Source organism: Nesoenas mayeri (genome assembly GCF_963082525.1).
Source record: "Nesoenas mayeri genome assembly, chromosome: 18".
Taxonomy (NCBI): domain Eukaryota; kingdom Metazoa; phylum Chordata; class Aves; order Columbiformes; family Columbidae; genus Nesoenas; species Nesoenas mayeri.
The window spans coordinates 4,951,217-4,976,756 of record NC_137566.1 but is presented as its reverse complement, the minus strand read 5'-3'; the positions used below and the strand labels follow the sequence as shown (position 1 = coordinate 4,976,756).

Sequence of the window (25,540 nt, the reverse complement as noted above, 5' to 3'; positions counted from 1 at the left end):
GCCTTGTAAAAATGCACTCTGGCAGACAGTTTCAATTTGTTAATCCTCTCTAATAGCACTGCTTGTGTTCCTTGTAGAAAATGCACTAATTCCCTGGGTCTGCAAGGAGGGAATATTCCAGGTCACATCAAATTCCTAATGTGACTCTTGTGTCTGCATGGCAATAGATAAAGAGAAAGCATCGTGATATCTTGATGCCAGTGCCTACACATGTACGCTGCTGGTTACCCCAGGGAACACATGGCCAGATCACGCTTTGGTGGAAGTTCTTGAAACATGAAGTTTCTTCAGTTAATAGATCACAGAAAACTATTTTGGGGTTAGCAATTAGCAAACCTCAAAGTGTATTGTTTTGTGTTTTCTCTAGAGGGCCATGGCTCTTCTCCAACCGAGTCTTCCCCTCTGTCAAGAATCCAACCCGTTGCTACTTTAATGGGGATTTTAACAAGATGTGCTTGAATCCAATACATGCTGACAATATTTGATCCTCTCCTGCTGTAACGTTGGAAGTATCTGTTTAGAATGGAATCATTTTCTTTTGTTTCCTCTTTTTTCTTGCCTTCCTTAAGCCTAATTTCCAAGTCATGACATGTAGAGGGTGTCTGAGCAAATCTGATCAGCCTTCTGCCTCCTTTAAGAAGGGCAGCTGAGATGCTTTTCAACACCTCCATTTCCTCACTGCTGCAATCTGTTTTGATTAAAATCGCACTGGGTTCTCATTTGCATATTTATCACTCCACATACCCACAAATCATCTCACTGCTCTGCCACTTGTGAATTTGCAAGACAGACCAGAGTGGAACACTAGAACTTTTTAAACTATGCAAACATTAATTTAGCTTCTCACACCTGCTGGTTTCCAGCAAATATGTCTTCGGGGAAGGAAAATATTCATATGTTACTTTTGCTTAGTATTCCCCAGGAGCCAGGTTTCTTGGGGTTTTTCTGAGATTAATTGAAAATTTCCTATTAAAAACCACATTTCTAATTAAATGGAAAGGTCCTGAAAATGTTCTGATGTCAGGAGAGAGGCAGGAATGTCTTGGGGGGGGAAAACCAACAAACCCTAGCAGTTCTTCAGCTACTAACAGCCAGACTATGATGTGTTTTCAGATCCACAGATGAAAGGGCTGCAGTGGAAATGAAAATTATTCCTTCCTTTGTGTTATGCACAGTTCATCTGATTTTCACCAGACATTAGTAAGAGAATTACTGACCTATGATCAGGTTTCTAAGGAGTGTATTTCTAGGAATGGTCTTTCTTTTCTCTTTGGATCACATCTAACTTTTACAGTTAGCATTTACACAAGACAAGGAAAATTCCCAGACTGAACAGTAAGGAGGAGATGGCAAATTTAGCCTGTGGCTGAGATGAAAAAATGTTTATTATCTTTATGTTCTTCTGACTTGAAGTTGAACCCAACTCTCCTTGCAGAGATTCCAAACTTTCAACACCAAGACTGCCCCGGTGACTGAGCCATTGCCAAATATCCTCTTCCCATATCGCACTGATAGGGACAGCACATTTATCAGAGAGACTGACAGTTCTATCCTGGGCACCTAGACCAACAATTTCAGATGTATCACTCATTAAGTTTATGTGGTCTAAAGAAGATCTTGCACCAAAAAAAAAGTACTCATTAAAAGTGTCAGGACTGCAAAATTCAGTCCTGTAGGAAGTCACTCCTGATCAAGGAAATTCAAGACATGTGAGAGGTCACAGCACCTTTCATTGTTATTTTTATTAATTATATTCTGGTTGTGCCTAAGGGAACAGGAGAGGAGTAGAAGATAACTCCTGCCCAATGGGGGTGATGGCGGTGGGAAGATGCTGGTGATCAGACTGAGAGAACAGTCGCTCTAGACTTCGTTGTTCTGTATGACAAGCAGTAGATTTTCCAACCACAGAATTATTGCCAAGATTTTTGAAGCTGTTATGTTGTAGTCAGGACAGCAGGAAGACATGAGTGGCACAGTTAATTAGGATGAGTAATATTCTGTATTAGACAAACTGCTTGTAAAAAATGGACACATTGTTGGTCATACTTTCTGTTTCTGAGAGATGTGCTACAAACATCGCCCCTCTTGTTGTATATGCATTGCAGCAGGACCAAATTCGTGATGAGAAGCGTTGTCTTCTTTTGCAAACTCTTGCTGCAAGGCGTTTAGTTCATGTAAATAATCCAGCAGCTGGTGTCTGCAAAGAAAATACTGAGAGGATGTCTCCAAGAGGTGGGTTTAAAACACAATCTACATGAACTGTTCAGAAGGAAAGAAAGAAAATGGGGAAAAATGAAGGAACATCAGAGCCTGACAGTTGCTGTGGCTTCCATTTCTCCCTAGAAGAGCTTGCTCCTGGGTGGTCCATTGTGGTCTGAGCAGTTGTTTAGATATGTTTGAGGAATAGGAGTCAGAGACAAGGATGTCAGCTTTGTTCTTCCAGCCAAAAATATGGCGAATGTATAAATAGTTGTATGAAGGTGTCTTGTTTTGTAGATCTCAGATCTAGGAGTGGAGTTCAGCAAATCATGCTGGGTCCTTGGCAGAGATGAGAAACACCTGATCTGAATTAGCTCAGATGTCACAGTAGGTGTCAAAACAGAGTTTGCAGATCAGACACTGGGGAATGCTTCTTCTAGACCACCACAAGGCTTGTCCATAAACTTCAAAAGGATCTCAACCAAGATACACTACGTCTTCCAGCATCATCTGTAGACTGAGAGGTTTGGCTGACACTAGCGCAATGAGTATCCAGTAAAAGTGATGGTGTTCATGTGGCTTTCATCAACAGTGAAGGTAACAGAGACAGTGGCTCTTGTCAGAAGCAGGTTTTTCATTTTCCAGGCATATTTAAAAAAAAATCACAGTTTGTACCTTCATAAAGTGATATGTAAACTCAGGTTAGTCAGCAGAAAAACTGTAATCAATTTTCTAGTGTTTGGACGAGGCCCATATTCTTGTACTTTGGGATTTACAAAAGCCATAAAGAAATTGATGCTCGACTTTCACTGAAATTCAATGAGAATTAGATGCAGACCTGCACCCAAGTTGTTCCATTTTCCATCGATGATGTGTCTGTCAAGCAGCCTGTCCCTTAAATAACTACCTGAAGTTTAGGCACCAATTGTAGCTGTATGACCTGTCTCAGGGCAAAAAAACTATACAGCACATGGAATCTTATTGTATGGAAAGAAATTTGTAACCCCCAAATGGGAGTGCTCAAAAATAAAATCCCAGTTCAAATACTGTACTGAACATGTTTCATGAACTGGAGGCCCAGTTTAGGGATTGGCCTGAGTCACAAGTGAGACCTGGGCCATGTCTGTCTCTGTTATTCTTTATTAGCTACTTTTTGATCTCTTTTGGTGCAGACAGGGCTTGCAGACATATTTGAACAAATGGGGTAAGTGTTTGAAATGGCTTAAAGCTGAATGCTTTTCCATGACAAGAAAAAAGCCTCCACTGCTGCTTGTTTACTTCTGATTTATTCCCCAATAAAAAGGGGTGAAGTTCACTCTTTGTGAGCTCGGTATTCTCTACAAAAAAAAAAAAAAATGAACTTCAGTAAAGTGTCTAGTGTATTATTGTCATTTTTTCACAGAAGCAGCTGGGATAGCATGGGAAAGAATGCATCTCTACACTTTGGGGGAAGCAGAAAGGTGGAAGAAGTTAAGTCTCCCATCTGACAAATGAATTATCTTCAAAACAGTGGTGTTTAGAGAATAAATTGCTGTTTCCTCCATTACTGACATTTCACTTGTGTGAAAGCACAGCCACTGGCCCGACTATTTAACCAAGCTTTTCTGGGACTAGAAGGAAAACCAAATGCTGAGATGACATTTATTAGGCGTGCTTGTTCAGTCAGCCCATTAGCTGCTTTTGGTTCTTGCTCTATGTGCTAAAGTAGGATTCTGCATGGAAGTCAACAGATGGCTTGCAGCTCCCCTGACTCACATCGTTTGAAAGGAACAGTTACAGAGGAAGAGGAAATACTGAGGGTAACTGAAAAGAATGAGTTTCAGGAGGAGCTACTACAGCCCAGCCAGGTGCTTGTGACCATAAATGAGCTGTTGTGTTATAGCTGATGAGAGATCAGACAGTGGGAAATGTTGCCTAATGAAAAGGCGTGTTGGTTAATAAAAAGGCTTTTTTTACACATGTATTGGTGTAAAGCTTTCTTCCTGTCTTGAAGGACTTGGATGTTCAAAGGATTTGTTTGCATTCTGTTCCTCTCCCTTTTTTGTGTTCATGTGCACACATGTATTTCTATTGCTGTTTCTTACTTGTGTGTATCTTACAGTGTGTCTCCCTTGTTGGAATCTCAACTTCTGTTGTTTCTTACTAGTTCTATGTTAAAATATTGCTCACTGTGCTACAAGCACTGACACCAGAACCTTCAACCTGTAGTGCTCTCCCGAGGGCTCCATTTATCTGCCTGCTGTAGACAGATCATTAGCACACTGAAAGTTACTATTGGGCTCCAAGCCCTGAAGTTCAGATTCCCAAGAAATTGGAATCATTTAAAGCATATGGAGAAGGTCAACAATGAGCTTAGTGGTGTCGATATGCCTTTTGACAACATTTTGAGTTTCTTACATGATACAGCCTTCAGTAGCCTAAAAGCAGTGGACTAATGAGTGAAGGAAATACAGACTTTTAATATTAGTTGAATCATAACAGAACACAGATTAGTTTCACTTACTTTGTCTGAAAATAGTGTTTTCAGTTGAGATGAGACTCAGCAGCTTTGTTTGCCCTGGTCTTTGGCTTGGGGCATTTAAACCTTCCATGTTCCACTATGCTTGCTCTAAATTGGAAAGAATAGTAACTTCTTTCAGGATTTGTGCCTTGTGATGTGTTGTTCACAAGCACACTGAGATACTGGAGAACAAGTTAATGTGCTGTTATTATACATTAGAGCAAGCTCAGCAGCTTAGGTAAAGATGGTATATTGAGTAGCACTCCAGCCATGTTCTTTAAGGATGCCAGCACACATTGGGTGTCATAACCCTTTTGTTGGGTGGTGTACCTATGTTTCATTCCTTAAACTGCTCCTTCTTCTTTTAGGGAACAAGTGTGCCAGGAAACAAAAGGATATCTGACTTGACGTGAACTGGTTCTCCCATTTCTGCTCCAGACTATAAAGACCAAACAGATATAAGACTCTACCGGCTTTGTAAAGGAACTGAACACCACAATGGGACTCCCCAGCCAGGTTTTGGCCTGTGCAATCTTCTCTTTGTTGTGCCAGCACGCCAGTGGTGGACTCATCAAGCGAATTATCCGGCAAAAACGGGAGACTGGGCTAAACGTGACCTTGCCAGAGGATAATCAGCCTGTGGTTTTTAACCATGTCTACAACATCAAGTTGCCTGCTGGCTCCCTCTGCTCTGTGGACCTGGATTCAGCAAGTGGCGACGCGGACCTGAAGGCAGAAATCGAGCCCATCAAGAATCATGAGGAGCACACGGTGAATGAGGGGAACCAGATTGTCTTCACCCACCGTATTAACATTCCCCGCCGGGCTTGTGGTTGTGCAGCTGCCCCAGACATCAAGGATCTGCTGAGCAGGCTGGAGGAGCTGGAGGGGCTGGTGTCGTCCCTGCGGGAGCAGTGTGCCAGTGGGGTGGGATGCTGCCCCAATGCCCAGGCAGCAGAAGGTAAGACAAACTGGGGAGATGCTCTTGGGGAAATTATTGTGCTGGCCATAGATCGTGTTTAGAATAGATACTCAGATCTCTGCTCTACCCTGGTGAGACTGCATCTGAAATGTTATGTCCAGTTCTGGGCCCCTCAGTTCCAGCAGGACAGGGAACTGCTGGAGAGAGTCCAGCGCAGGCACCAAGATGCTGAAGGGAGTGGAGCATCTCCCGTGTGAGGAAAGGCTGAGGGAGCTGGGGCTCTGGAGCTGGACAAGAGGACACTGAGGGGTGACCTCATTAGTGGTTGCAGATATATAAAGGAGGAGTGTCAGGAGGGCACCAGGCTCTTCTCGGTGAACAACCAATGATAGGAAAAGGGGCAATGGGTACAAACTGGAACACAGGAGGTTCCATTTAAATTTGAGAAGAAACTTCTTCCTGGTGAGGATGGCAGAGCCTGGCCCAGGCTGCCCAGGGGGTTGTGGAGTCTCCTTCTCTGCAGACATTCCAACCCGCCTGGACACCTTCCTGTGTAACCTCAGCTGGGTGTTCCTGCTCCATGAGGGGAGGTCCCTTCCAGGTCCCTTCCAATCCCTGACATTCTATGATTCTATGAATGAGCAGAAGTCAACCTGTTAAATTTAAAATGTAATCAAACCAGAGAATGTTTTTGGCCAGCTTGCAAGATGCACTCATTCAGTTTTGCAGTTTTATGAATCTGTGGGTCAGCAGTCTGCCTGGGCTGACGTGTGGCTGTGGCACTGAGCGTATTCAGCACTTGGGCACAGTGACAATCTGTGTCAGAGTTAAGATTAAAACTCATTCGCTTGGATCCACATTTCGTCCCCTTGAATAAGCTGCCAATGTAACCGTTTTCATTTCCAAGTTGTCTTTAACAGACACCAATAAAAATACAGCAGGACATAAGGCAATAGACCAGCACAAATAGTTAGAGAAGGAGAGGAAAAAAGTATCCTTCCAGCTGTTTTTTAGACGGAGGTAAGAGATAGGTCATACAAGATAGAAAACATGCTTTCTCAGTAGTAATCTGTTCCTCTGAGCAAAGAGCCCGTTTCACAGTTGATGATACAGCATGCTGCTTGGCTTGTCATGTTCTGGAGTGAACTGGTGAATGATGCTTTATGGTGGATGCCCTGATGAAGCAGTCAGGAAAGCTGCTCAGTCACGGGATGAGGGATTTTGAGAAGGGCAGAGGGATCCAGGATGCTCGTTTACCAAGTAGTTGGCAAGAGCTCTTCCTTGGCATTAGTGCAAATTAAAGCATTCCTGGTAAACTAAATCTCACTAGGAAAACAAGGAGGAATTATCATTCAAAAGCATTGGTGATTCTGGAAATGATGTCCTGCAGGGAGCTGGGAGAATCAGACACTTTAGGTTTAGTGTGCCTAATGCATCTCAGAGCTAAAGGGAGTAATGGTTTCTCTGGATCATTGGTGCAGGTCGCCTGGACACAAAACCCTATTGCAGTGGACACGGCAACTACAGCATTGAGATCTGCGGCTGTATTTGCGAGCCCGGCTGGAAAGGCCCCAACTGCAGCCAGCCCACCTGCCCGTCCGACTGTAACGACCAAGGCAAGTGCGTGGATGGGGTTTGCGTGTGCTTTGAGGGGTACACGGGCACAGACTGCAGCCAAGAGCTCTGCTCCCCGGCGTGCAGCGTGCACGGGCGGTGCGTGAATGGGCGCTGTGTGTGCCACGAGGGCTTCACCGGCGAGGACTGCAGCGAGCCCCTGTGCCCCAACAACTGCCACAACCGCGGGCGCTGCGTGGACAACGAGTGCGTGTGCGACGAGGGCTACACCGGTGAGGACTGCGGCGAGCTCATCTGCCCCAACGACTGCTTCGACCGTGGGCGCTGTGTCAACGGGACCTGCTTCTGCGAGGAGGGCTACACCGGGGAGGACTGCGGGGAGCTCACCTGCCCCAACAACTGCAACGGCAATGGGCGCTGCGAGAACGGGCTGTGCATCTGCGATGAGGGCTTTGTGGGGGACGACTGCAGTGAGAAGAGGTGTCCCAGCGACTGCCACAACCGCGGGCGCTGTGTGGCCGGGCGCTGCATCTGCCACGAGGGCTACCTGGGCGAGGACTGCGGGGAGCTGCGCTGCCCCAACGACTGCAACAACCGCGGGCGCTGCGTGGGCGGGCAGTGCGTGTGCGACGAGGGGTTCATCGGGGAGGACTGCGGGGAGCTGCGCTGTCCCAGTGATTGCAATGACCGCGGGCGCTGCGTCAACGGGCAGTGCGTGTGCGATGAGGGGTTCACTGGGGAAAGCTGCGGGGACCTGCGCTGCCCCAACGATTGCCACGGCCGCGGGCTCTGTGTCAATGGACAGTGCGTGTGTGACGAGGGGTACACAGGGGAGGACTGCGGGGAGCTGCGCTGCCCCAACGACTGCCACAACCGCGGGCGCTGCGTGGAGGGACGGTGCGAGTGTGACAACGGCTTCACGGGGGAGGACTGCGGCGAGCTGTCCTGCCCCAACGACTGTCACCAACACGGGCGCTGCATCGACGGGCGCTGCGTGTGCCACGAGGGCTTCACAGGGGAGGACTGCCGTGACCGGACCTGCCCCAATGACTGCAACAACGTTGGCCGCTGCGTTGATGAACGGTGTGTCTGCGAGGAGGGTTACATGGGAGATGACTGCTCCGATGGTAGGTTGCAATGTTGCTTTTAAACTGCTTCCCTGGGTGATTCCTTATGTCCCTCCAGCAGCCTCAGGGGCTCTGTGAACCTTCTCCATGTAGCTGGGCTCTGTTGCCACTCTTCTTTTTCACAGACCAAACAGCTGAATCAGAGCAGTAACACCACCAGTTAGAAGCTCTTGGCGTCCCTGACTTTCCAGAGCTGTGTAAGTGTGGTGCTTGCTGGTGACTTTTGCTGGTCAGCAAGCAAATGGGCTGATACTGGTGATGCAGTCTGTTTGTCATATCCCAATTTGCTCCCACCACGCTGTCACTGACCTGTATCCAGCACTGGCTGGGATTTGTCACCATGAGCTTTTAGTTTCTCATGGTACCTCTTGATGCTAAAAGAAAAGTGTATCTGAAGGAAACTTCTAGCTATGGAGAAGAGAAAGATGTATCCTGAGTCTTCTTTCTAGGTATTCAGCAGGATTAGTCAAGAGAATACAGACTGAATTTTGACTAAAGACAATAAGGTTTTGCAGGAATGAGATAATGTAGATGATGAACGTCAGCGAGTACAGAGCATGGGTATCAAATGTTTCTTACTGCCGGGCTGTGGTTCCCAGTGTCGTGCTGAATGAGTAAGAAAGGCATTTGCATTGACAATCACTATTGTAGGAGCTGAAAATGAAACAGCTCTGAAGAATAAACACTGACAGACCCCAAGGGCTCAGCGACTTTGCTTTGGAGGTAGATCTTTGAGCTGGAGCGCTGGGGGAGGCAGAGGCTGTAGTGGAAGAAGAGCACACACGGAAAATAACATTGTCTTATCCAAGTGATTTGTATGAGAAAACTCTTACGATGGAATAGCCAGATGTTGCAAATATTGCAGTACAAGCTTTCAGGGTTATTACAGGGGCCTTGGGTGTCTCTCAATTGGCCAAAGAGATTTTTCTAACTAAAGTAAAACTTGATATATCAACATAGATATGTGTTGGTGTGTATGTTAGATCTGACCAAAGCTTAGAGAAAAATCATGGAATCAGCTGGAGTGGAAACTTAGCTATAAAGTCACATACTTAGTTTCTCAGCGCCACTGACTCTATGGAAACTGATAGAAAATTTTAGCAGCTAGATAATGACAGGCATTACACTATGAAGGAGCTGGTTTTCTCTAGTAGGTCCCAGGGGAGAAATTTTGGAACTAAGATCTTTGTAGAGTAATCAAAGAGTACTTTGGACTTGGGAATTTATAGAAGACAATGAATACCTTTGAAAAGAAATTCCCATTTTTCATATCCTCTTTCTGGAAGACTTCCAAGCCACATTTTGTGTTTTTGTGTGTGCAAATGTGGAATAATCTATTGAAAGTATTTACAAAAATAATAATGTTTTACTTTATTTTGGAAAATCTGTGCAGTTCTGTGTATCCCCTGTACTTCCAGCTATAAAATCATGCGTTGCTGGCAGTTGAATTAAACATCTGAATCCCTAAGCACCCAGCTAGAATGGTCTTGTGCAGCAGCCATAAGAGGAGGACCTGGAACACAATCAGCCATAGGTTGTGCACAAGTGTATGAGTAGAAATTGGCCCAGGACTTTTGGAAATGTCTGTAGTCTTCATCAGCTGAACATTCCTTTCATCGAGCAGCTAATTTGTGTGTCACGGCTTCCCTATTCCCTGCTTATTAGATGACTCGCATAAACTGCTCCTGGGAAAATGTGAAACTGGGTAAGTCATTATTTTCTGAGCCTAGAAAACTTCTTTTAAGTTTGTTTTGTTTTCTTCCCCCTTCCTAGTGTCTCCTCCAACTGAACTGACTGTGACAGACGTAACAGATAAAACAGTAAATCTGGAATGGAAGCATGAGAATCTTGTCAACGAGTACCTCATCACTTATGTCCCTACCAGCAGTGGTGGTCTAGATATGCAGTTCACTGTGCCTGGGAACCAAACAGTTGCCACTATCCATGAGCTGGAGCCAGGTGTAGAATACTTCATCCGTGTCTTTGCAATCCTGAAAAACAAGAAGAGTATTCCAGTCAGTGCCAGGGTAGCAACATGTGAGTTTAACATTCCCTTTATTCATTCTTTTGTCTATTCCATAGTATGTATTTATTTGCATTCCTTTTTTTAGGGTATTATTTCTTTTGTATTTTCTGTTTTCAATTCATCTTCTGTTCTGGATGAAGACGGTCTTCTGCACTTTCATTTTCTATTCTTTTCCATTAGCAATGACTGTGTTAAAAGTACAGTTCACTAACTCTTCCACTCTCTGCAGTGCCTCCCATTAATATGTTGGGGTCTTTGTAAATTAAGACCCTTGGCTTCTTCATGTTAAGGTACATTTTTAAAACCTGGTACTGCTTTCTGAAAAAATATAAATACGTAGCAGAATGTAAAAGGGCAGTATGAAATCACTTGGATTCAGACTGTTTCAACTAAAATGGAAGTTATATTTGTTTTGCATCTTCAGTGTGTTTTACAACAACTTACTTTCTGTCTGCCTGTCCGTTTGTTTTTCATCTTTCTTTTTTGTACTGTGCACACCACAGTCATGCCTGAATATCCCAGCTTCAACAGATACTCTTTGACTTCTGTCACTGTTCTCATTTTTAGACACCTGGGGCAGGATTCATCTCACTTCACTTCAAATGTCCACACAGGGCTTCTTTCAAGAGGGCAAAAAAAGAGGTTTCTAGGGCAAAATTCATTTTACTCTAAGGTGACAACTGAAACAGGTCAGAGGAATGTCTGTGCAAAGACAGAATAACTGGCTGTGAAGTGGGTTTAAAGATTTCAGATGCAGATACCTCCATGGTAGATATTTGTAGTGGTGGAAAACTGTCCCACTACAGTGCCCTATTTATGTGAATTTGTTGCTTCTGAAATGATAACCCTTTTTTTTTCCCCGCCACAGATCTGCCTGCTCCAGAAGGTCTGAAATTCAAATCTGTTAAAGAAACATCTGTCCAGGTGGAGTGGGATCCTCTGAACTTTTCATTTGATGGCTGGGAGCTGATCTTCCGCAATATGGTAAGGAAGCGGCGCTTCTTGTAGAGAGGCCACATATAAGTGAAAGATCCTGGATTTTTTTGTATTTATACTAACTGATTGTTCTGTGTGTTACAGAAAAAGGATGATAATGGAGATATAACCAGCAGCTTGAAGAGGCCAGAGACATCTTATATGCAGCCGGGTTTGGCACCAGGGCAACAGTATAATGTATCCCTTCATATTGTGAAAAACAATACCAGAGGACCAGGACTATCTAAAGTGATAACCACAAGTAAGCACAGCCTGTATCTGGTGTGGTGCCACCAATAAAAGAATTGCTGTTTGGTGTAGCCAAAGGAGTTTTTAAACAAAGAGAAAGCCAAGCTTTATGCTGTGAATTAGCAACCAGTATGCACTTCTCTTCTTTTTCAAAATGTACATCAACAGGAACTAGAATTTCTTTCATCCTGGTGATATTTGCATGAAGAAATTACTTAAAGGAGAGTTTCTGTTGTACAGACGGAGAACCTTTTAGGATTTCTGCTTGTCTTTGTCAGCTTCTAATGTTAATGAATTTTGATGAATTTGCTCTGATGGACTGACTCCATTTGGCACTTGTACAACTACAGAAAGTGAAGGAAGAAAGTAAATGAAGACAAGTTTCAGTTGGTAGAAGCCGCGAATTTTTATTTTGCTTTGAATCAGCAATTAAATACACAAGAATGTGTATTTTTCTGGCATGATTTCTGTAAAAAACAAACAAACAAACACATCTTCTTCTCTCTTTGTAACAGAGCTTGATGCCCCTAGCCAGATCGAGGCAAAAGATGTCACGGACACCACGGCTCTTATCACATGGTCCAAACCCTTGGCTGACATCGAAGGCATAGAGCTCACTTACGGCCCCAAGGATGTTCCAGGGGACAGGACAACCATCGACCTCTCTGAAGATGAAAACCAATATTCTATTGGAAACCTGAGGCCACACACAGAGTATGAAGTGACACTCATCTCTCGTCGAGGGGACATGGAGAGCGACCCCATGAAAGAAGTCTTTGTCACAGGTAAGAGGCTTTGGATACAAATCCAGACTTTTGAGAAGGTGGTGCAGCTGCCATCAGTCTCTTCTGCTGTTTGCATCATGTTGCTTGAGTTCATAGTTACTTCATCAACACAGAATTGTCATTGGATTATAGAGATACATGAAAGTGGAGAATGTTTTGCTGTGCCTCATACACCTTACTGACTCAACAAAATATTTAGACCCCCTGATTATCTAAATGTATTTTGAACATGAGAATTATGTTATTGAGTTACTTAGAAGCTTTTGCTCATCATACCTTAAGTCTCTACTTCAGGAAAAACGTTCCTCTGGATTACTTGCCTGTCTACCGAGCTAAATCTCTTCCGTGGTTCCTATTCCACCTAAAACCTTCTTTCTGTTTGTCTAATGGTGTAACAGTTTAGCAAAGAACTTCACTTTTTTCCTTTTTCACTTCTGCAAATGCTTTCCATTGCGCTTTTGTAAATTTACTTTGCTTCTTAGTGATCCTGGGAATGTTTTATGAAAGTATGGGTCCTTTAGCATATGCTCAAGATTTGATGCATTGAGAGAGCTGAGTAAATGGTACATAGAGAATTAGCTCTATTTTCATCCTAAAATGTAGTTGTTCATTCAGAGCAGGATTTAACTCTATAGATCATTTCACCTTCTAAAAAGTACTGTCATAGAAGACTGCTGTCACAAGAGAATTATTCCTATTCATTTATTTATTATTTGATTGGTTACAGACCTGGATGCTCCAAGAAACCTGAAGCGGGTGTCACAGACAGACAATAGCATTACTTTGGAGTGGAAGAACAGCCATGCGAATATTGATAACTATCGAATTAAGTTTGCTCCCATCTCTGGTGGAGACCACGCTGAGATCACAGTGCCAAAGGGCAACCAAGCAACAACCAGGGCTACGCTCACAGGTAGGGGAATCATTAATGTCCTGCCACTACCCTCATCTTAGAGCAAAAATCATCCTAAAAAAATGTCCTTTTGGTCACTATACATAAGAGGCGCAAGTAGAGATTACGCATTTTAATACAAGCAATTAAAAAACATGTGATGTATATTTACACACTTGCAGATGGATAACTAGCCAACAAAAGTGTGTGGCATTTCACTTACACATGCATCTCTGAATCACACTAGTCACATCCCAGAGGTCTAGGTAGCTTCATGCTTTTGTGGAGATGGTTTCACATCCCTGAGTTCAAACAGTTTTGCATGTGCTTGGGGATAGTATTTACTGATGGCAGTCTGCAACTCTTCTGTGTACCTGCAAGCTGCCCTACCAGCCTGTAAGGCTGGATAATGGTACTTTCTCTGTGTCTTACAGATGTCTACCTGCTTTTCTTTGGCAGAAGTACCTATCCTGGCAGGTCTTGAAATTATAAAGTGTCTCTGCTTATGCATTTGAACAGTGTCAAATATTCAATCTCAATCAGCCATAATCTTTATCCTTTGGAATGTACATGGAAAAAGATTTATTAACATAAGATCAGCTGGAGGGTCAACTGAAACCCCAATTCTCCGCATACCCAGTCAAGAATATATCTTATCTTGCATACATTCAGGCTTCCTTATTTAAACAAGTGTCCCAAGGTATATTCCATGGACAGGAACTTCTATTCTTGATCTCTTAGGTTTGAGGCCTGGAACTGAATATGGCATTGGAGTGACAGCAGTTAGACAGGATAGGGAAAGCGCTCCTGCTACCATTAACGCTGGAACTGGTGAGTAGCTTGGTCCTCGTTTGTGCTCTGGAGGGAGCAGCAAGTCGGGTGGAACCATCCTCTGATTGTGATGGTTTTGGACAGGAGTGGTGGTTATGGCCAAAGGGTTGATCTGACAAAGAGCGCAGCCTCAGTGGTTGCAATAGTCCTGACTGCCCTTCAAATCATGGATTTCTCTCAGGATATCCTTAATTTACCAGGTTAATTCTCTGAAGACCTAAATTCTGCCTCTCCTCCATGCAATGCCTGCTGAAGTGAATGAAAGTGGGGCAAATCTGTTCTAGTATGGTCGTCTGTAAAAGAGAACTTCATCATCCTCTACCTACATCAAGTAATGGGCCTTTAAAAGCTCTGAAAGGTGGATGAGACACTGAGCTGTTGATAGACAGCCAGTATAGGTGTTGCTCTGTTTACAGATGCCTGAAAAACTGTCCCAGGGCAGTTCAGAGACACCTCAACTTTGCTTTTTTAACCTGTAGATCTTGATAACCCCAAGGACTTGGAAGTCAGTGACCCCACTGAAACCACCTTATCCCTTCGCTGGAGAAGACCAGTGGCCAAGTTTGACCGTTATCGCCTCACTTATGTCAGCCCCTCTGGAAGGAAGAACGAAGCAGAGATCCCGGTGGACAGCACCTCCTTTATCCTGCGAGGGCTGGAGCCAGGAACAGAATATACCGTCAGTCTGGTGGCAGAGAAAGGCAGACACAAGAGCAAACCCACAACTGTCAAGGGTTCAACTGGTGAGTAGAGCTTTTGATGAGTTCCATGCCCCAGGTCATTGGGCAGTGTCTAGCCCAAGTACAACTTCACCTGATTTTATAAACCATGTCTGGGGAACTGCTTAAAAACATCAACCGTCTGCAGAGCAGGCTTAGCTCTGACTACAATGTTAGACTAAACGGAGGGGTAGCTGTGTTTTTCCCTACCTGCTGTGTTTAGCTCCATGTTCTCAATGATTTCCTGCTTGTCCTTGGGGAAGACTCACAAAGAATGTAGCTCTTTGTCTTGCAGGAAATGCAGACTTCATCTTTTGTTTTAAATGAGGCTGCTTTTTTGCACATTATGTCTTATAACTTGGTTTGTTTTCTACAGCCAAAAACTAAGAGGAAGAGCAAGCAGAACATATTTAACATTCCTTGTTCCTGCCTAATGGATTCTCTTCACAGCATGCCTCCACCCATCACGCTTCAGCAAGGTCAACAAGGCTCTGATATTACCCTTTTTCAGTTTTCTCATCCAAAAGCAAGAAAGGCTACTGTCACAAATCTGGTCACAGTTTCCATTGGATACCATTTGTCTACAAACACGAGGTCCATTTCTACCATCTCTGTTTGTACAGACCACTCTACTTAACCAGGATCAGTGCACTACTTATTGAGTAAGGTTTTATTATATGTGAAATGTTTTCACTCAACGTTTGTTGCATATGGAATTATATCTTGGTATAGAACACAAGTAAGTCCTGAATGTTTAGGTGCCTTCAGGCTAAATCCAGTGAGACAAAGCCTTAACTGCTCTAAGTGAGCAGAGACAATGGAATCAGAATCAGCTGGGCTACAGTTGTTTATCCTTAGCAGATATCAAGTTGTTTATCCTTTTCTCCCCAAAGGCCGTCTATGAGGTAAACGCGTGCCAGAAGTTGTGGATTTTATGAATTAATAACTCTACAGCTTAAGCGATCAAAAGTGGTTTCATATTCCCTGGTAGCATTCATGTGAGCAGAACCTTCAAATGCTTTATAGAGTCAAGTAATCCAGCACAGCAGAGTTATACGATACAGTGTAAACTACAGAAAACTATCAGTAGTGAATTGCGTATTTGATGCTTAAGTCAGGCCTGTGTCTGATGTAGGGAAACATTAGGAAGCCTTGAGGCACACAAATACAGAAGGAAGCTGAAGGTTTATGTGGCAGGAGTGAGCAGGCTTTGATTTTTTCCAATGTTATCTCTTTCCCCATCTGTCTGAAGATGGAGTGATCTCAAAGAAAGTCTGCATAAGTGGTGAAAAGAGATAGAAACACACTGTGGAATTTCACAGTCTGGTCTTTTCAGCACCATGTTCTGAAGTCTCAGAAGGTGGCTGCTTTTTTTTAGTTTGGTTTTTCCATTTTTTTTTTTAATAAAAGCATTCATCTGGCCAGTGTATTTGTTTTAAGTCTTTGCTCGGAGCAGCCAGTAAACAAAGAGTTCTGTGCAGTGGGCTCCTTAGAAGCAACAGCAGCAGTTGACATAACCTGTCACTGTGACCTTTTTCCTGCGCAGGAATGGACAAATCCAAACACATGAGCACAGGGAGGCAGAAATGCTCTGTAAGCCCCTGGGGTATAAGACAAGAGGTCTCTGCTTCAGTTTACTTTTTTGTCCACCCTCAAGTCAGTCCTCCCAGTATTTGGGAGGTCCTGAAGTCCACAGGCAAAGCCAGACAGACTTGTTGTTTTACCCTCTGTCGGAGCTGTGGGAGATCTCAGGTCCATGGCACTTCTGAGGACAGTTCTTGGAGCAACCAGAGGAGTGATTGAAGTGGAAAATACCAGTAGCACAGCTAGGACTGGATCAGCTCTTCTCAGTGGGTGGAGGAGACAGTCCTGCTGTTTAGAGGGGTTTGTGCCATCCTCATTGAACAAAGGAGCTGGGGACTGTGGAAGGGTGGAGAATTTTTTCTTTTCGGGCTTTCATTTGCTTCTCCAGATGACCAATTTTTCATCTTATATTCTTCTCATACAGTTGATGGTTTGGTCAGGCTTCTCTGCTAGCAGATATTCAGGAGTTCCCACACATTATTTTAATTTGTTTGTATAGTGGATATTCTATCACTGAGGGTAAAGCTGCTTTCAGCCCCAGAGCTGAAGATCTTCTGTTGGTGCATCCTCTCTCTTCTCCATTCTTCTTGTTATCGTTTTAGGCATATCAACTCTCCACACACAGACTGCTGAAACTTTCAGAGCTCATGAACCCTGAGAAAAGGACATAGAATCACAGAACAGTTTGTGTTGAAGGGACCTTCCCAGCTCCCTCAGTGCCCCCCCTGCCATGAGCAGGGACATCTTCACCAGCTCAGGTTGCTCAGAGCCCCATCTAGATGTCTCCAGAAATCCACTACTTGTCAGGACAATGTGTTCGTGTATTGTCACAAACCCTTCCATAGTATAGGATGACAGCCTTCTGTTGCTTCTGTCTCTTCATATGGATGAAGTGCAGCTCAAGTGAGAAAGTTTATTTTTAATTGATATCTGTGAGTCTGCATTCAAGGGGTGGTAAAGATTATACAGTGAACAGTTTGCTAAGTATGATTTTGTTTCACTGAAAAGGAAAGACTGAATATTTGATGCTGCCGTTTGCTTATTTGTCTCTTTGTAGCTGTATATAGCCCAACTCCAATGCAGGCAGTGACTCCTGACCCAGAGGAGCTTTCTGGCTCTGAAAGCTTTCTTGCTCCCGAGGCTTCAGGAATGCAGGAGGATGCTCTGAGGGACCTTGTGGTCTCCAGGGTAACAGACCACAGCTTTAGTGTCTCCTGGTATGCAAATACAGGAGTCTACAGTGGTTTTGTGGTGGAGTATGAGCAAGTGCCATTGGCAGCTGGGCCCCCTGCAGAAACCTTCCTGCCCAGAGAATCCCTGGGTGCTGTGGTTGATGGACTCCAAGCTAACACTTCCTATAGAATCAAGGTGTATGGACTGGCTGGGGACCAGCGCTCTTCTCCTCTGGAAACTGTGGCTACGACAGGTACCTCCTTTCTGTTATTAATGCAGGTATCGCAAACCAGGCTATTGCTTGTTTGTTAGAGGTTCTGCCCAGCATAACATAAGATTTTTGTTTAGAATCACTTCAGGAATCAAAGAAAAAGGAGGCATTTAACTAGTTGGAGGGACCTTTCTGACAGCATGTCTTGAGAATGTTAAATCAGATTCACAACTCATCTGTAGGGTAAGCACATCGCCCAGCTCTGAGGAAGCTGAGCAGTCAGACTGCAGCTTTGTTCTGTCTTGCTCTGGATCTGGAACCCTGCCTGCAGAGCACAATGTGGGTCCAGGAGGAGGATGGACCGTAATACATCAGGCATGAGAGGCCTGTGGAGATAAACGAGTGGACATTAGAGAAACCAAGCGCCAACCTCACATTCCTCTGCTGAAGGACCCAGATTGTGCAGCAACTGCTGATGAATCGTGGATGTGATACTGTCTTGCCTCTGGAAGCGAATTGCACATAGGAGCATGGCTTGGAGAAGTAACTTTTCCACTCTGTTGAATGTTTTTTAGAAGATTTATGCTGTTTACTAAAGACCCTTGGCTGTGTTGTGCGTCAGTCCCTCTTCCTCTCCTGGCTTCTTCTTGTCTTAGATTGCGCCACCCTTTTTTATACAAACTCAAACACTAGGAGGAATGATTAGGTGAGCCAGTTCAGTGGGAAACTACAGCGCTAACCACTGGAAAAATAAATTTGCCAGAAAAGATTGTCCATTCCTTCAGCTGATTCCTCTGCTACCTGGCTTCAGTATGAGGATTTTTAGTGGTAGCTACTCTAGTATTTTTAGTTTGTGATATACTGCAATGTTTTTCTTACGAAATTCAGATGCGGACTGGCACTGTAAGCCCAGTTTGATCAGCTGGTTAAGAGAGGGGAATACCATTTAGCCAAAGGGGTCTGAAAAGAACGCAAACACCTTGGAAGGCCATCGTCTCTTACAGTGTTGCTCGAGCTGATGAGAGACTGCAGTGAAACTGGCTGATAGTCCCTCTTGGAAAATAATGTAAAATCCAACAGACAGAAGCAAGAAATAATACAGAATACTGTTTGCTTCATGCCAAGTAACTGGGGAAATATCCTGGCAGGACATTAACATTCTTTTTGGTAAAATCGCCAGTGCAGCATTACAATGGAATTCCTCAGAAGGCCAACGACAGCAGTATAGACATATTTAGGCGATATCCAGCCTGAAGATTTTACTAAGAGAATGATATTTGAGAAGTATTCTAGTCCGAGAAAGACTGTATGTTTGTTTTCCATCCAGTTTCCCTTCTACAAAGCTCTCAGCTCTTTGGTATCTACTGTTCATTCATCTTGCCACCATGAATCCTTCCATCTGGCTGTCATCCACCCACTTGGGGCTCCTAGAGCTCTTTCTTTTCTCCCCATCTATTCCATTAGTTGCTAAGTCAAGTGTTTGAACTCCATTGCTCTTGTTATCTTACGGTTTGATTTCTTTTCCAGATTTTCCATTATCTGCTATAGCTTTCTATTTTCTAAACAATGAATACTGATACTGTCTGTGTTCTCAGAGTATTTTCCATCTATTCATATAATCTGTTTTTCTGTCTGTGTGTTTGTACAGAAAGCCACATATACCTCTGTTGCACATGGACTTCATGTGTGGTGTATGTGTGTTTGTATGTGTGTGTATAGATCACTCTTTCTTGTCCACAAACTCATTCGTGGATTCAAGTCATTAAACCCAAGTTAATATACAGAATTACATCTGAAAAAAAGCTACAGGTGATGTAACTACACATAATTCCATATGCTCCATGAGACAATCTGTACTTGGCAACCTTCCACATAGTTATCAATGTTGGCACAATAAAATTAGCCCACTTGTGACAGCAAAATTCTGAACTAAAATGCCAATTAGGTGGTTGGTCCCTCAGTATTTGTATAGTGCAGTTGAACTGTTGCTGTGTTTCCCATTGAGGTTAAAGAAACAGAGTCCTTGTGTGGTTTTACTGTAACTGGCAGGAACCTGGGAGAAATGTCACTGGGGTGGTCAAGTAATAAGAGGGAAAATGAGAAGCCAGTTTTGGCTATTATTGCACAGGGTTTTCTCAGGGATCTTCAACACATGAGGAATGCAATGCCAGCTTTGGTTTTTTATTTATCCTTTTTATTTTTGGCTGTTTTGTCCTAGGTTTCCAGTTCAGGTTGCATGGTGGTTTCCTAGTGGAAACCCAGTGTACAGCATGGAGCTGTACAAGTACTTTCCTCCCCACTGCTCTGTTAGCTTTACCTCTGCCTGTTTTCTGCAGAAATACCCAAAATAAAGCCCTGCTACTGCTGTATGCATGTTATGCGGGCATCCTCAAGGCTGTACCAGTGCACTTGCTTGATGCCATCGTTCTTTGCCTGTTCCCAGAACAGAAAGAGCTGGTTGGCATCTAATTGTGCTCAGAGTCAATACGGTTCCATACTGCATGTCGTCTTACTTTCTTACATGAGATCAGCAACCCTGGTGCAGTCAGATAATTTGGCAGTTCCCTTAGAAAGAGGGGATTATGATAGTGTTTATCATTATAGCAGATATGCTGGTGTGACGACAACCTGGTTGTCTTCAGGTTACACCACATCGAGCGCCTGGTTCAGATCACATGCTGGGGTTAATTATAAGGAGATCCCTTACCTAAGTCAAAAATACCAATGATATATGTAAATATAAATAACTGTTTGCCTCACAGGCTTCTCTCCTTCCCGGAGGTGAGCAGAAAATAATGTTTTTATATCTGTATTTGTCCGTAGAGTATATTTTCAAGATAATGTTTCTGTATTTGTTTGAAAACATTTGTAATTGATCTTTCTCTTCTGAAAACTTTTTTTTCCCCTGATACGTATGTGAATTTGGAGACAGACAATGAATCCTGAGGACTTATTTGTGCTGATCTGATCGATGGTGGTAGATGACTTGCTCTCTCTTAATTGAATGCAAATGGAGCATGAAAGCAAGGCAGTCACTGAGGTGTGAAATTACATGGTTTTCCACTAATGAGGAGATAATTCTGCATGTCAGAAAAATCACCTGCCTGTTGCCTTGCGGCTGTGATCAGAAACACATTCTCTGTGTTCTCCACAGTTCTCAGATTTTCAGAATCTGACTGTACTACAAGATGTGTTCACAGATCATTCAGCATGTCTAAGGCCAAGTCTTTTCCCCTTCCATTCCTTTGGATCTCTTTTAAGAATGATTGCTCAAGTTCTTTCTGACTTGGTTTTTAGGTAAGGATGTGTGTGTCCCCCTGCCATTTTTTGAAAGTTCTGCATGTATCAATGTGGATAACTGCTCCAAGCCTGGTTTTGGTTGGATAGGATGACATTAACATGCTTCTGCTAGGGCTGATTTCTCAGTCTGGATTTGGATGTGTTTGCGATATTTGGCATGCATTCCACTCATGGTTTGTATCGGAAGCAATAACTGATGTGCTGTTGTAAAGATAAAAGGCATGTTTGAGAGATTTACGGTTCAGTTCCTCACCGATGTAAATTAACAAAGTTCTTTGGAAGTAGCCAAACTGAACTGATTTACATCAACTGAGGATGTGCTCGTTTCTCTGCCAGAAGCATTTCAGCTCATCTTTGTGTCTTTGTCTTTAGTTAGTGGTTGTTGCTCTGGATTTGCTAACTAGCGTGGTTGTGTGATAACCACATTGTGCTTGGTGATGCTACCTTTGCTTGTGGCCTGGATTCAGTCTCCAAAAAAAGAAGTACCCATCTGTTTTCTCTGTTGTTAGACCTCTTTAATTCAAAGCACACAACTGTTTTGTGGAAGATGTTAGCTCTATTTTGGTGTATTTGGGTTTATTATCAGGCAATTTTAACTTGTAATTTATCTCTGTTTAGCACATATAGTCACACCACCTGGAGAATCAAACAATGAAACGTCATTTAACCCTACCAGTCCTGCACCTACAGAGCTGAGTTATTTAACACACCCCAGCACCGATTCTCATGCTCTGCTTTTGGTGCCCACTGACCTTCCTATCTCAGAAGCCACTGGTGCTCTTCGTGACCTTAATATAACACACAAGACTTCCAGTAGTTTCACCCTGTCTTGGGCAGCACAGGATGAGGTATTTGACCAGTTCTTTATCACTCTGAAAGACCTGTCCAGTTTAAACAGAACACAGGAAATCATTTTGCCTGGAAACCATCGAGAAACAGAGATTACCCATCTCACAGCTGGCACACAATACCAGATTAACCTCCATGGAAGCACTCATGGTCAGCTCTCTTGGTCCCTGGAAGCCCTAGCTGCTACAGGTATTTTCTATGGATTCATCATCCATATATTAATTTTCTGCTTTGAAATAGAGAATTTCATTTTCATGCTGCTGTTCCATTGCAGAAATGCTAGGCTTCGTGAGTAATGTCTTTCTTTTTAGTTGTTTCTTAAATTTCTTTTTGCATGGGTCAAAACTTATTGCTATGGAATGAGAGCCTTGCGTGGTGCAGCATGGACGATGCCTCATGCAGCTTTTAAGGTCATGTAGCATCGATTCTCTCTTTCCAAATCGCATGCGAAGAGAGACATCGATGCATCTGCTATTTACAGGGCACATGAAAATAGCAAGATGCTGCAGGTATTTATCTGGATTGTGGCTCAAACACAAGCCAGATTGCCAGGAGGGTGCAGTTTGCAGCGATGGCATGGAAGTGGTGATGTCAGAGAAAAAAAAGATTGTAACACATTGGGAGTATACATTTCTGAAAACTTCTACCTCTTATCCCTATTTACATGAATTTCATGAGGAGACAGGCCAATAGCCACAGGGCTCAGTTCAAGAATAATCAAAGTACCAGTGCATAAGTTCCTACCTGGAGAACCCAGCTGGAGACTAATACCTGTTCCTCACCTCAAACCAAATTCACAACATGAGATAAAATATTTACACAGGAACACACAGATTATTTCACACCTACTACAAGGCTAGAGCATTTGCATCTCTCAATGGTTTGTTCTCTCTTTTTTTTAATTTTTCATCAAGAAACATCATCCCTTGATAACATATGCCATGACGTTGTCATTGTTTTTGTCATGTATCTTAGATGCTTTATGGATGAGGCTTTCGGAGGTCTCCAACAGTCGGTGCATGATGTTGTATGAGAACCTCTTGATCCCTTGTGAGCATGATGGGGTTGTGCGCACTTCCAGTTCAGATGTGCATGAGAAACGGACAGGAAGCAAAGGGACTCTGCATCTTGGATGCAAATGAAATGGAGCCTTCGTCAGAGAACTCTGAATTGCTTTTAAGCTGTGATGATTACTGCATTACTTATAATACTCAAGCTTTTGCTTGAAAGATTTTTACTGCAACTTATGGTTTAGTTTCATTTTCATTTGAAGGAAATGTTTATTTCTTTCTGTTACCACCAAAACATTGTTTCTGATACAATGAGATGCTTTTCTGTCCTGTTTTCTCTTTTTCAGCTAAACAGTTCTTTTTTGACAGGATTCATATTCTGTCCCAATGTGTCTCATTTCTGTTCCTGATAAAGCAAACCAGCTCTGGATTAATGTTTTGTTGTTGTTGTTGAACATTGTTGTGTTATTTCATAAACAATCTCTTCCTTTCTAACAGGATGGGAAAAGCTCGTCAAAACTTTTGCATTCCTGAGTAGTAGCAATTTACTATACATTACTGAATCTTGCTGAAGATACTTGGCTGTGATTTATGAATGCTCAGCCTCTGAAAATACAATCCTAGCTAGCTGTATAAGGCTATACAGCGGTCATACAAGCAGCACCCTGTTTATACAGGGGGGAAATTCACTTTAATAATGTTACTGAGCCTCAATTTTATTCCAGAACCACTTTACTTTCTGCCTTAAAATATGCATAAAGCTTAAAGTTGCAGTTTACAACTGACCGATCAGATACATTTCCCTCCTGTATCGTCCTTTGTAAATTCTTAGTCATGCAGATTGGGATTATTCAGCTAGACTCTATTCTTGTTATAATGCTTATGTGTCGACAGTGCAAGTAAGAAAAGTGCTAAAAAGTCATTGCAGTCCATAGGCCAATAATAGATCATATAGTAAGATTTTCCATGGAGAAAAAACAGACATTATTCTGTTATTTTCCACTGTTCCCATGCTAATTTGAAGCAATTGGTTGCATTTTCTCTGTAAACAGAGGACTTTCTATTCTTACTAAGAAAATGACCTAAACTTTCAGATTTAACAGCATCAGAGACTTAGCTCTGATGGTTCCCAACTTGGCCACATTGATTTCTGTGAATGCAGATTTCAATTTGAGATAAACATCAGTAACTCTGAAAATCCAAGCATCTCTGCCCCTAGAAAGGTTTTGTGGACAGAATAATGTAATATAAAGAAGACAAATCCATTCAGCTAATGACATACAGACATGAATGAATTCTCTTCTTTATTGTTTTGGATTGGAAATAGTTTGGAAGAATAAATAGCATCTTTCACATGGGTGCAATTAAAAGCATAAACATCTGAATCTCTACTTTTGTAAACTCAGTGTCTTCCTACCCTTACAATGGGTGTTATTGCAGTATTCAGTCACTTCATAATGGCAAATAAGGAGTTGTTAATAGTACATAAAGTGGTTATAGCGATACCTACTTGTCTCTTAGGGGGTTGTAACTGATGTTGACAAAACACTTGCAACAGTAAGATGGTCAATAAGCTGCTTCCTGTAAGCAGTCTTTTAGTACTAATATGATTGTTATTATGGTTCTTTTCTTTCTGTTCTATTTTGCCATGTCTCTGAAGAGAGTTACAAGTTATGTGGGGAAGCGGAGAATGTAAATGTGTGCGTGCGTTTCTGTGGCACCGCTTACAAATTAAATTCATTAGCACAGAACATCATTAAGTAATACCTTATCACCTCTAGCCTGTAATCTGAGTAACCGATTGACTCTCTGTCCTTATTCAGAGGAGGAACCTGAGCTGGGACAATTTTCAGTGTCAGAGACTGGCTGGGATGGTTTCCAGCTCACCTGGACAGCAGCCGACGGGGCCTACGAGAACTTTATCATTCAGGTGCAGGAGTCTGACAATCCCGAAGAAATCCGGAATATCACGGTCCCAGGCAGCCTGCGCGTTGTGAATGTTACGGGCCTCAAGGCCAACACACCTTATAACGTCACACTTTATGGTGTGACCCAAGGCTACAGGACCAAACCCCTTTCTGTCGAAACCATGACAGGTATCTTTGCAAGTCGCTCATCCCGTCTCATGGCTCCTTTTGCAGATGGATGTGAGCCGGAGCTGTTGCAACCACTCAGCAAAGCTTGCTTGGCTTTACATTGGGTGCACTGAGCTCAGTAAAGCGTGGCTGAATGTCTCTGGCATGGAAATGTCTCATGATGGGACTTTCCAATAAGAGTTTCAGTGACCCCATGGAGCCCTTTGCTTTTAGGAATGCTTTTCCCCTCGCTTCACTTCAGAATGGCTTGTTTTATTCCCTTTACTCGCTTTTCTGCTGGTTGACACTAACCCAGCTGGCTGTTGTACACACTCGGGGAAGCCCAGGTTGCCTTGTAACATCATAAAAATCTGTTCTTTATAGTGCAGATTATCAAAGCCCAAGAGTATGTTTAGATTTTACCATTCAGAATCTACATCTGAATCCACCAGCTTCAGTGTAAATACAAACTCAGGGGTATAGTGTGTGCATCAGTCTCAAGGGCAAGGACAGACACCTTCTATATGTTCTTATATAA

At 43.1% G+C, this 25,540-nt stretch overlaps 1 protein-coding gene across 1 annotated transcript in view; it reads left to right on the top strand.

Moving 5' to 3' along the window:
- Nucleotides 1–5,197: 5,197 nt before the first annotated feature.
- Nucleotides 5,198–25,540, top strand: part of TNC (tenascin C) — a gene marked incomplete at both ends in the record, with an annotated part of 43,294 nt that continues 22,951 nt past the window's right edge. The window contains 10 exons of the mRNA XM_080356179.1: nt 5,198–5,660; nt 7,103–8,323; nt 10,097–10,360; nt 11,218–11,333; nt 11,430–11,586; nt 12,089–12,358; nt 13,086–13,271; nt 13,992–14,081; nt 14,561–14,824; nt 24,751–25,023. Coding sequence (XP_080212305.1) covers nt 5,198–5,660; nt 7,103–8,323; nt 10,097–10,360; nt 11,218–11,333; nt 11,430–11,586; nt 12,089–12,358; nt 13,086–13,271; nt 13,992–14,081; nt 14,561–14,824; nt 24,751–25,023 — 3,304 coding nt within the window. The remainder of the gene's footprint in view (nt 5,661–7,102; nt 8,324–10,096; nt 10,361–11,217; nt 11,334–11,429; nt 11,587–12,088; nt 12,359–13,085; nt 13,272–13,991; nt 14,082–14,560; nt 14,825–24,750; nt 25,024–25,540) is intronic.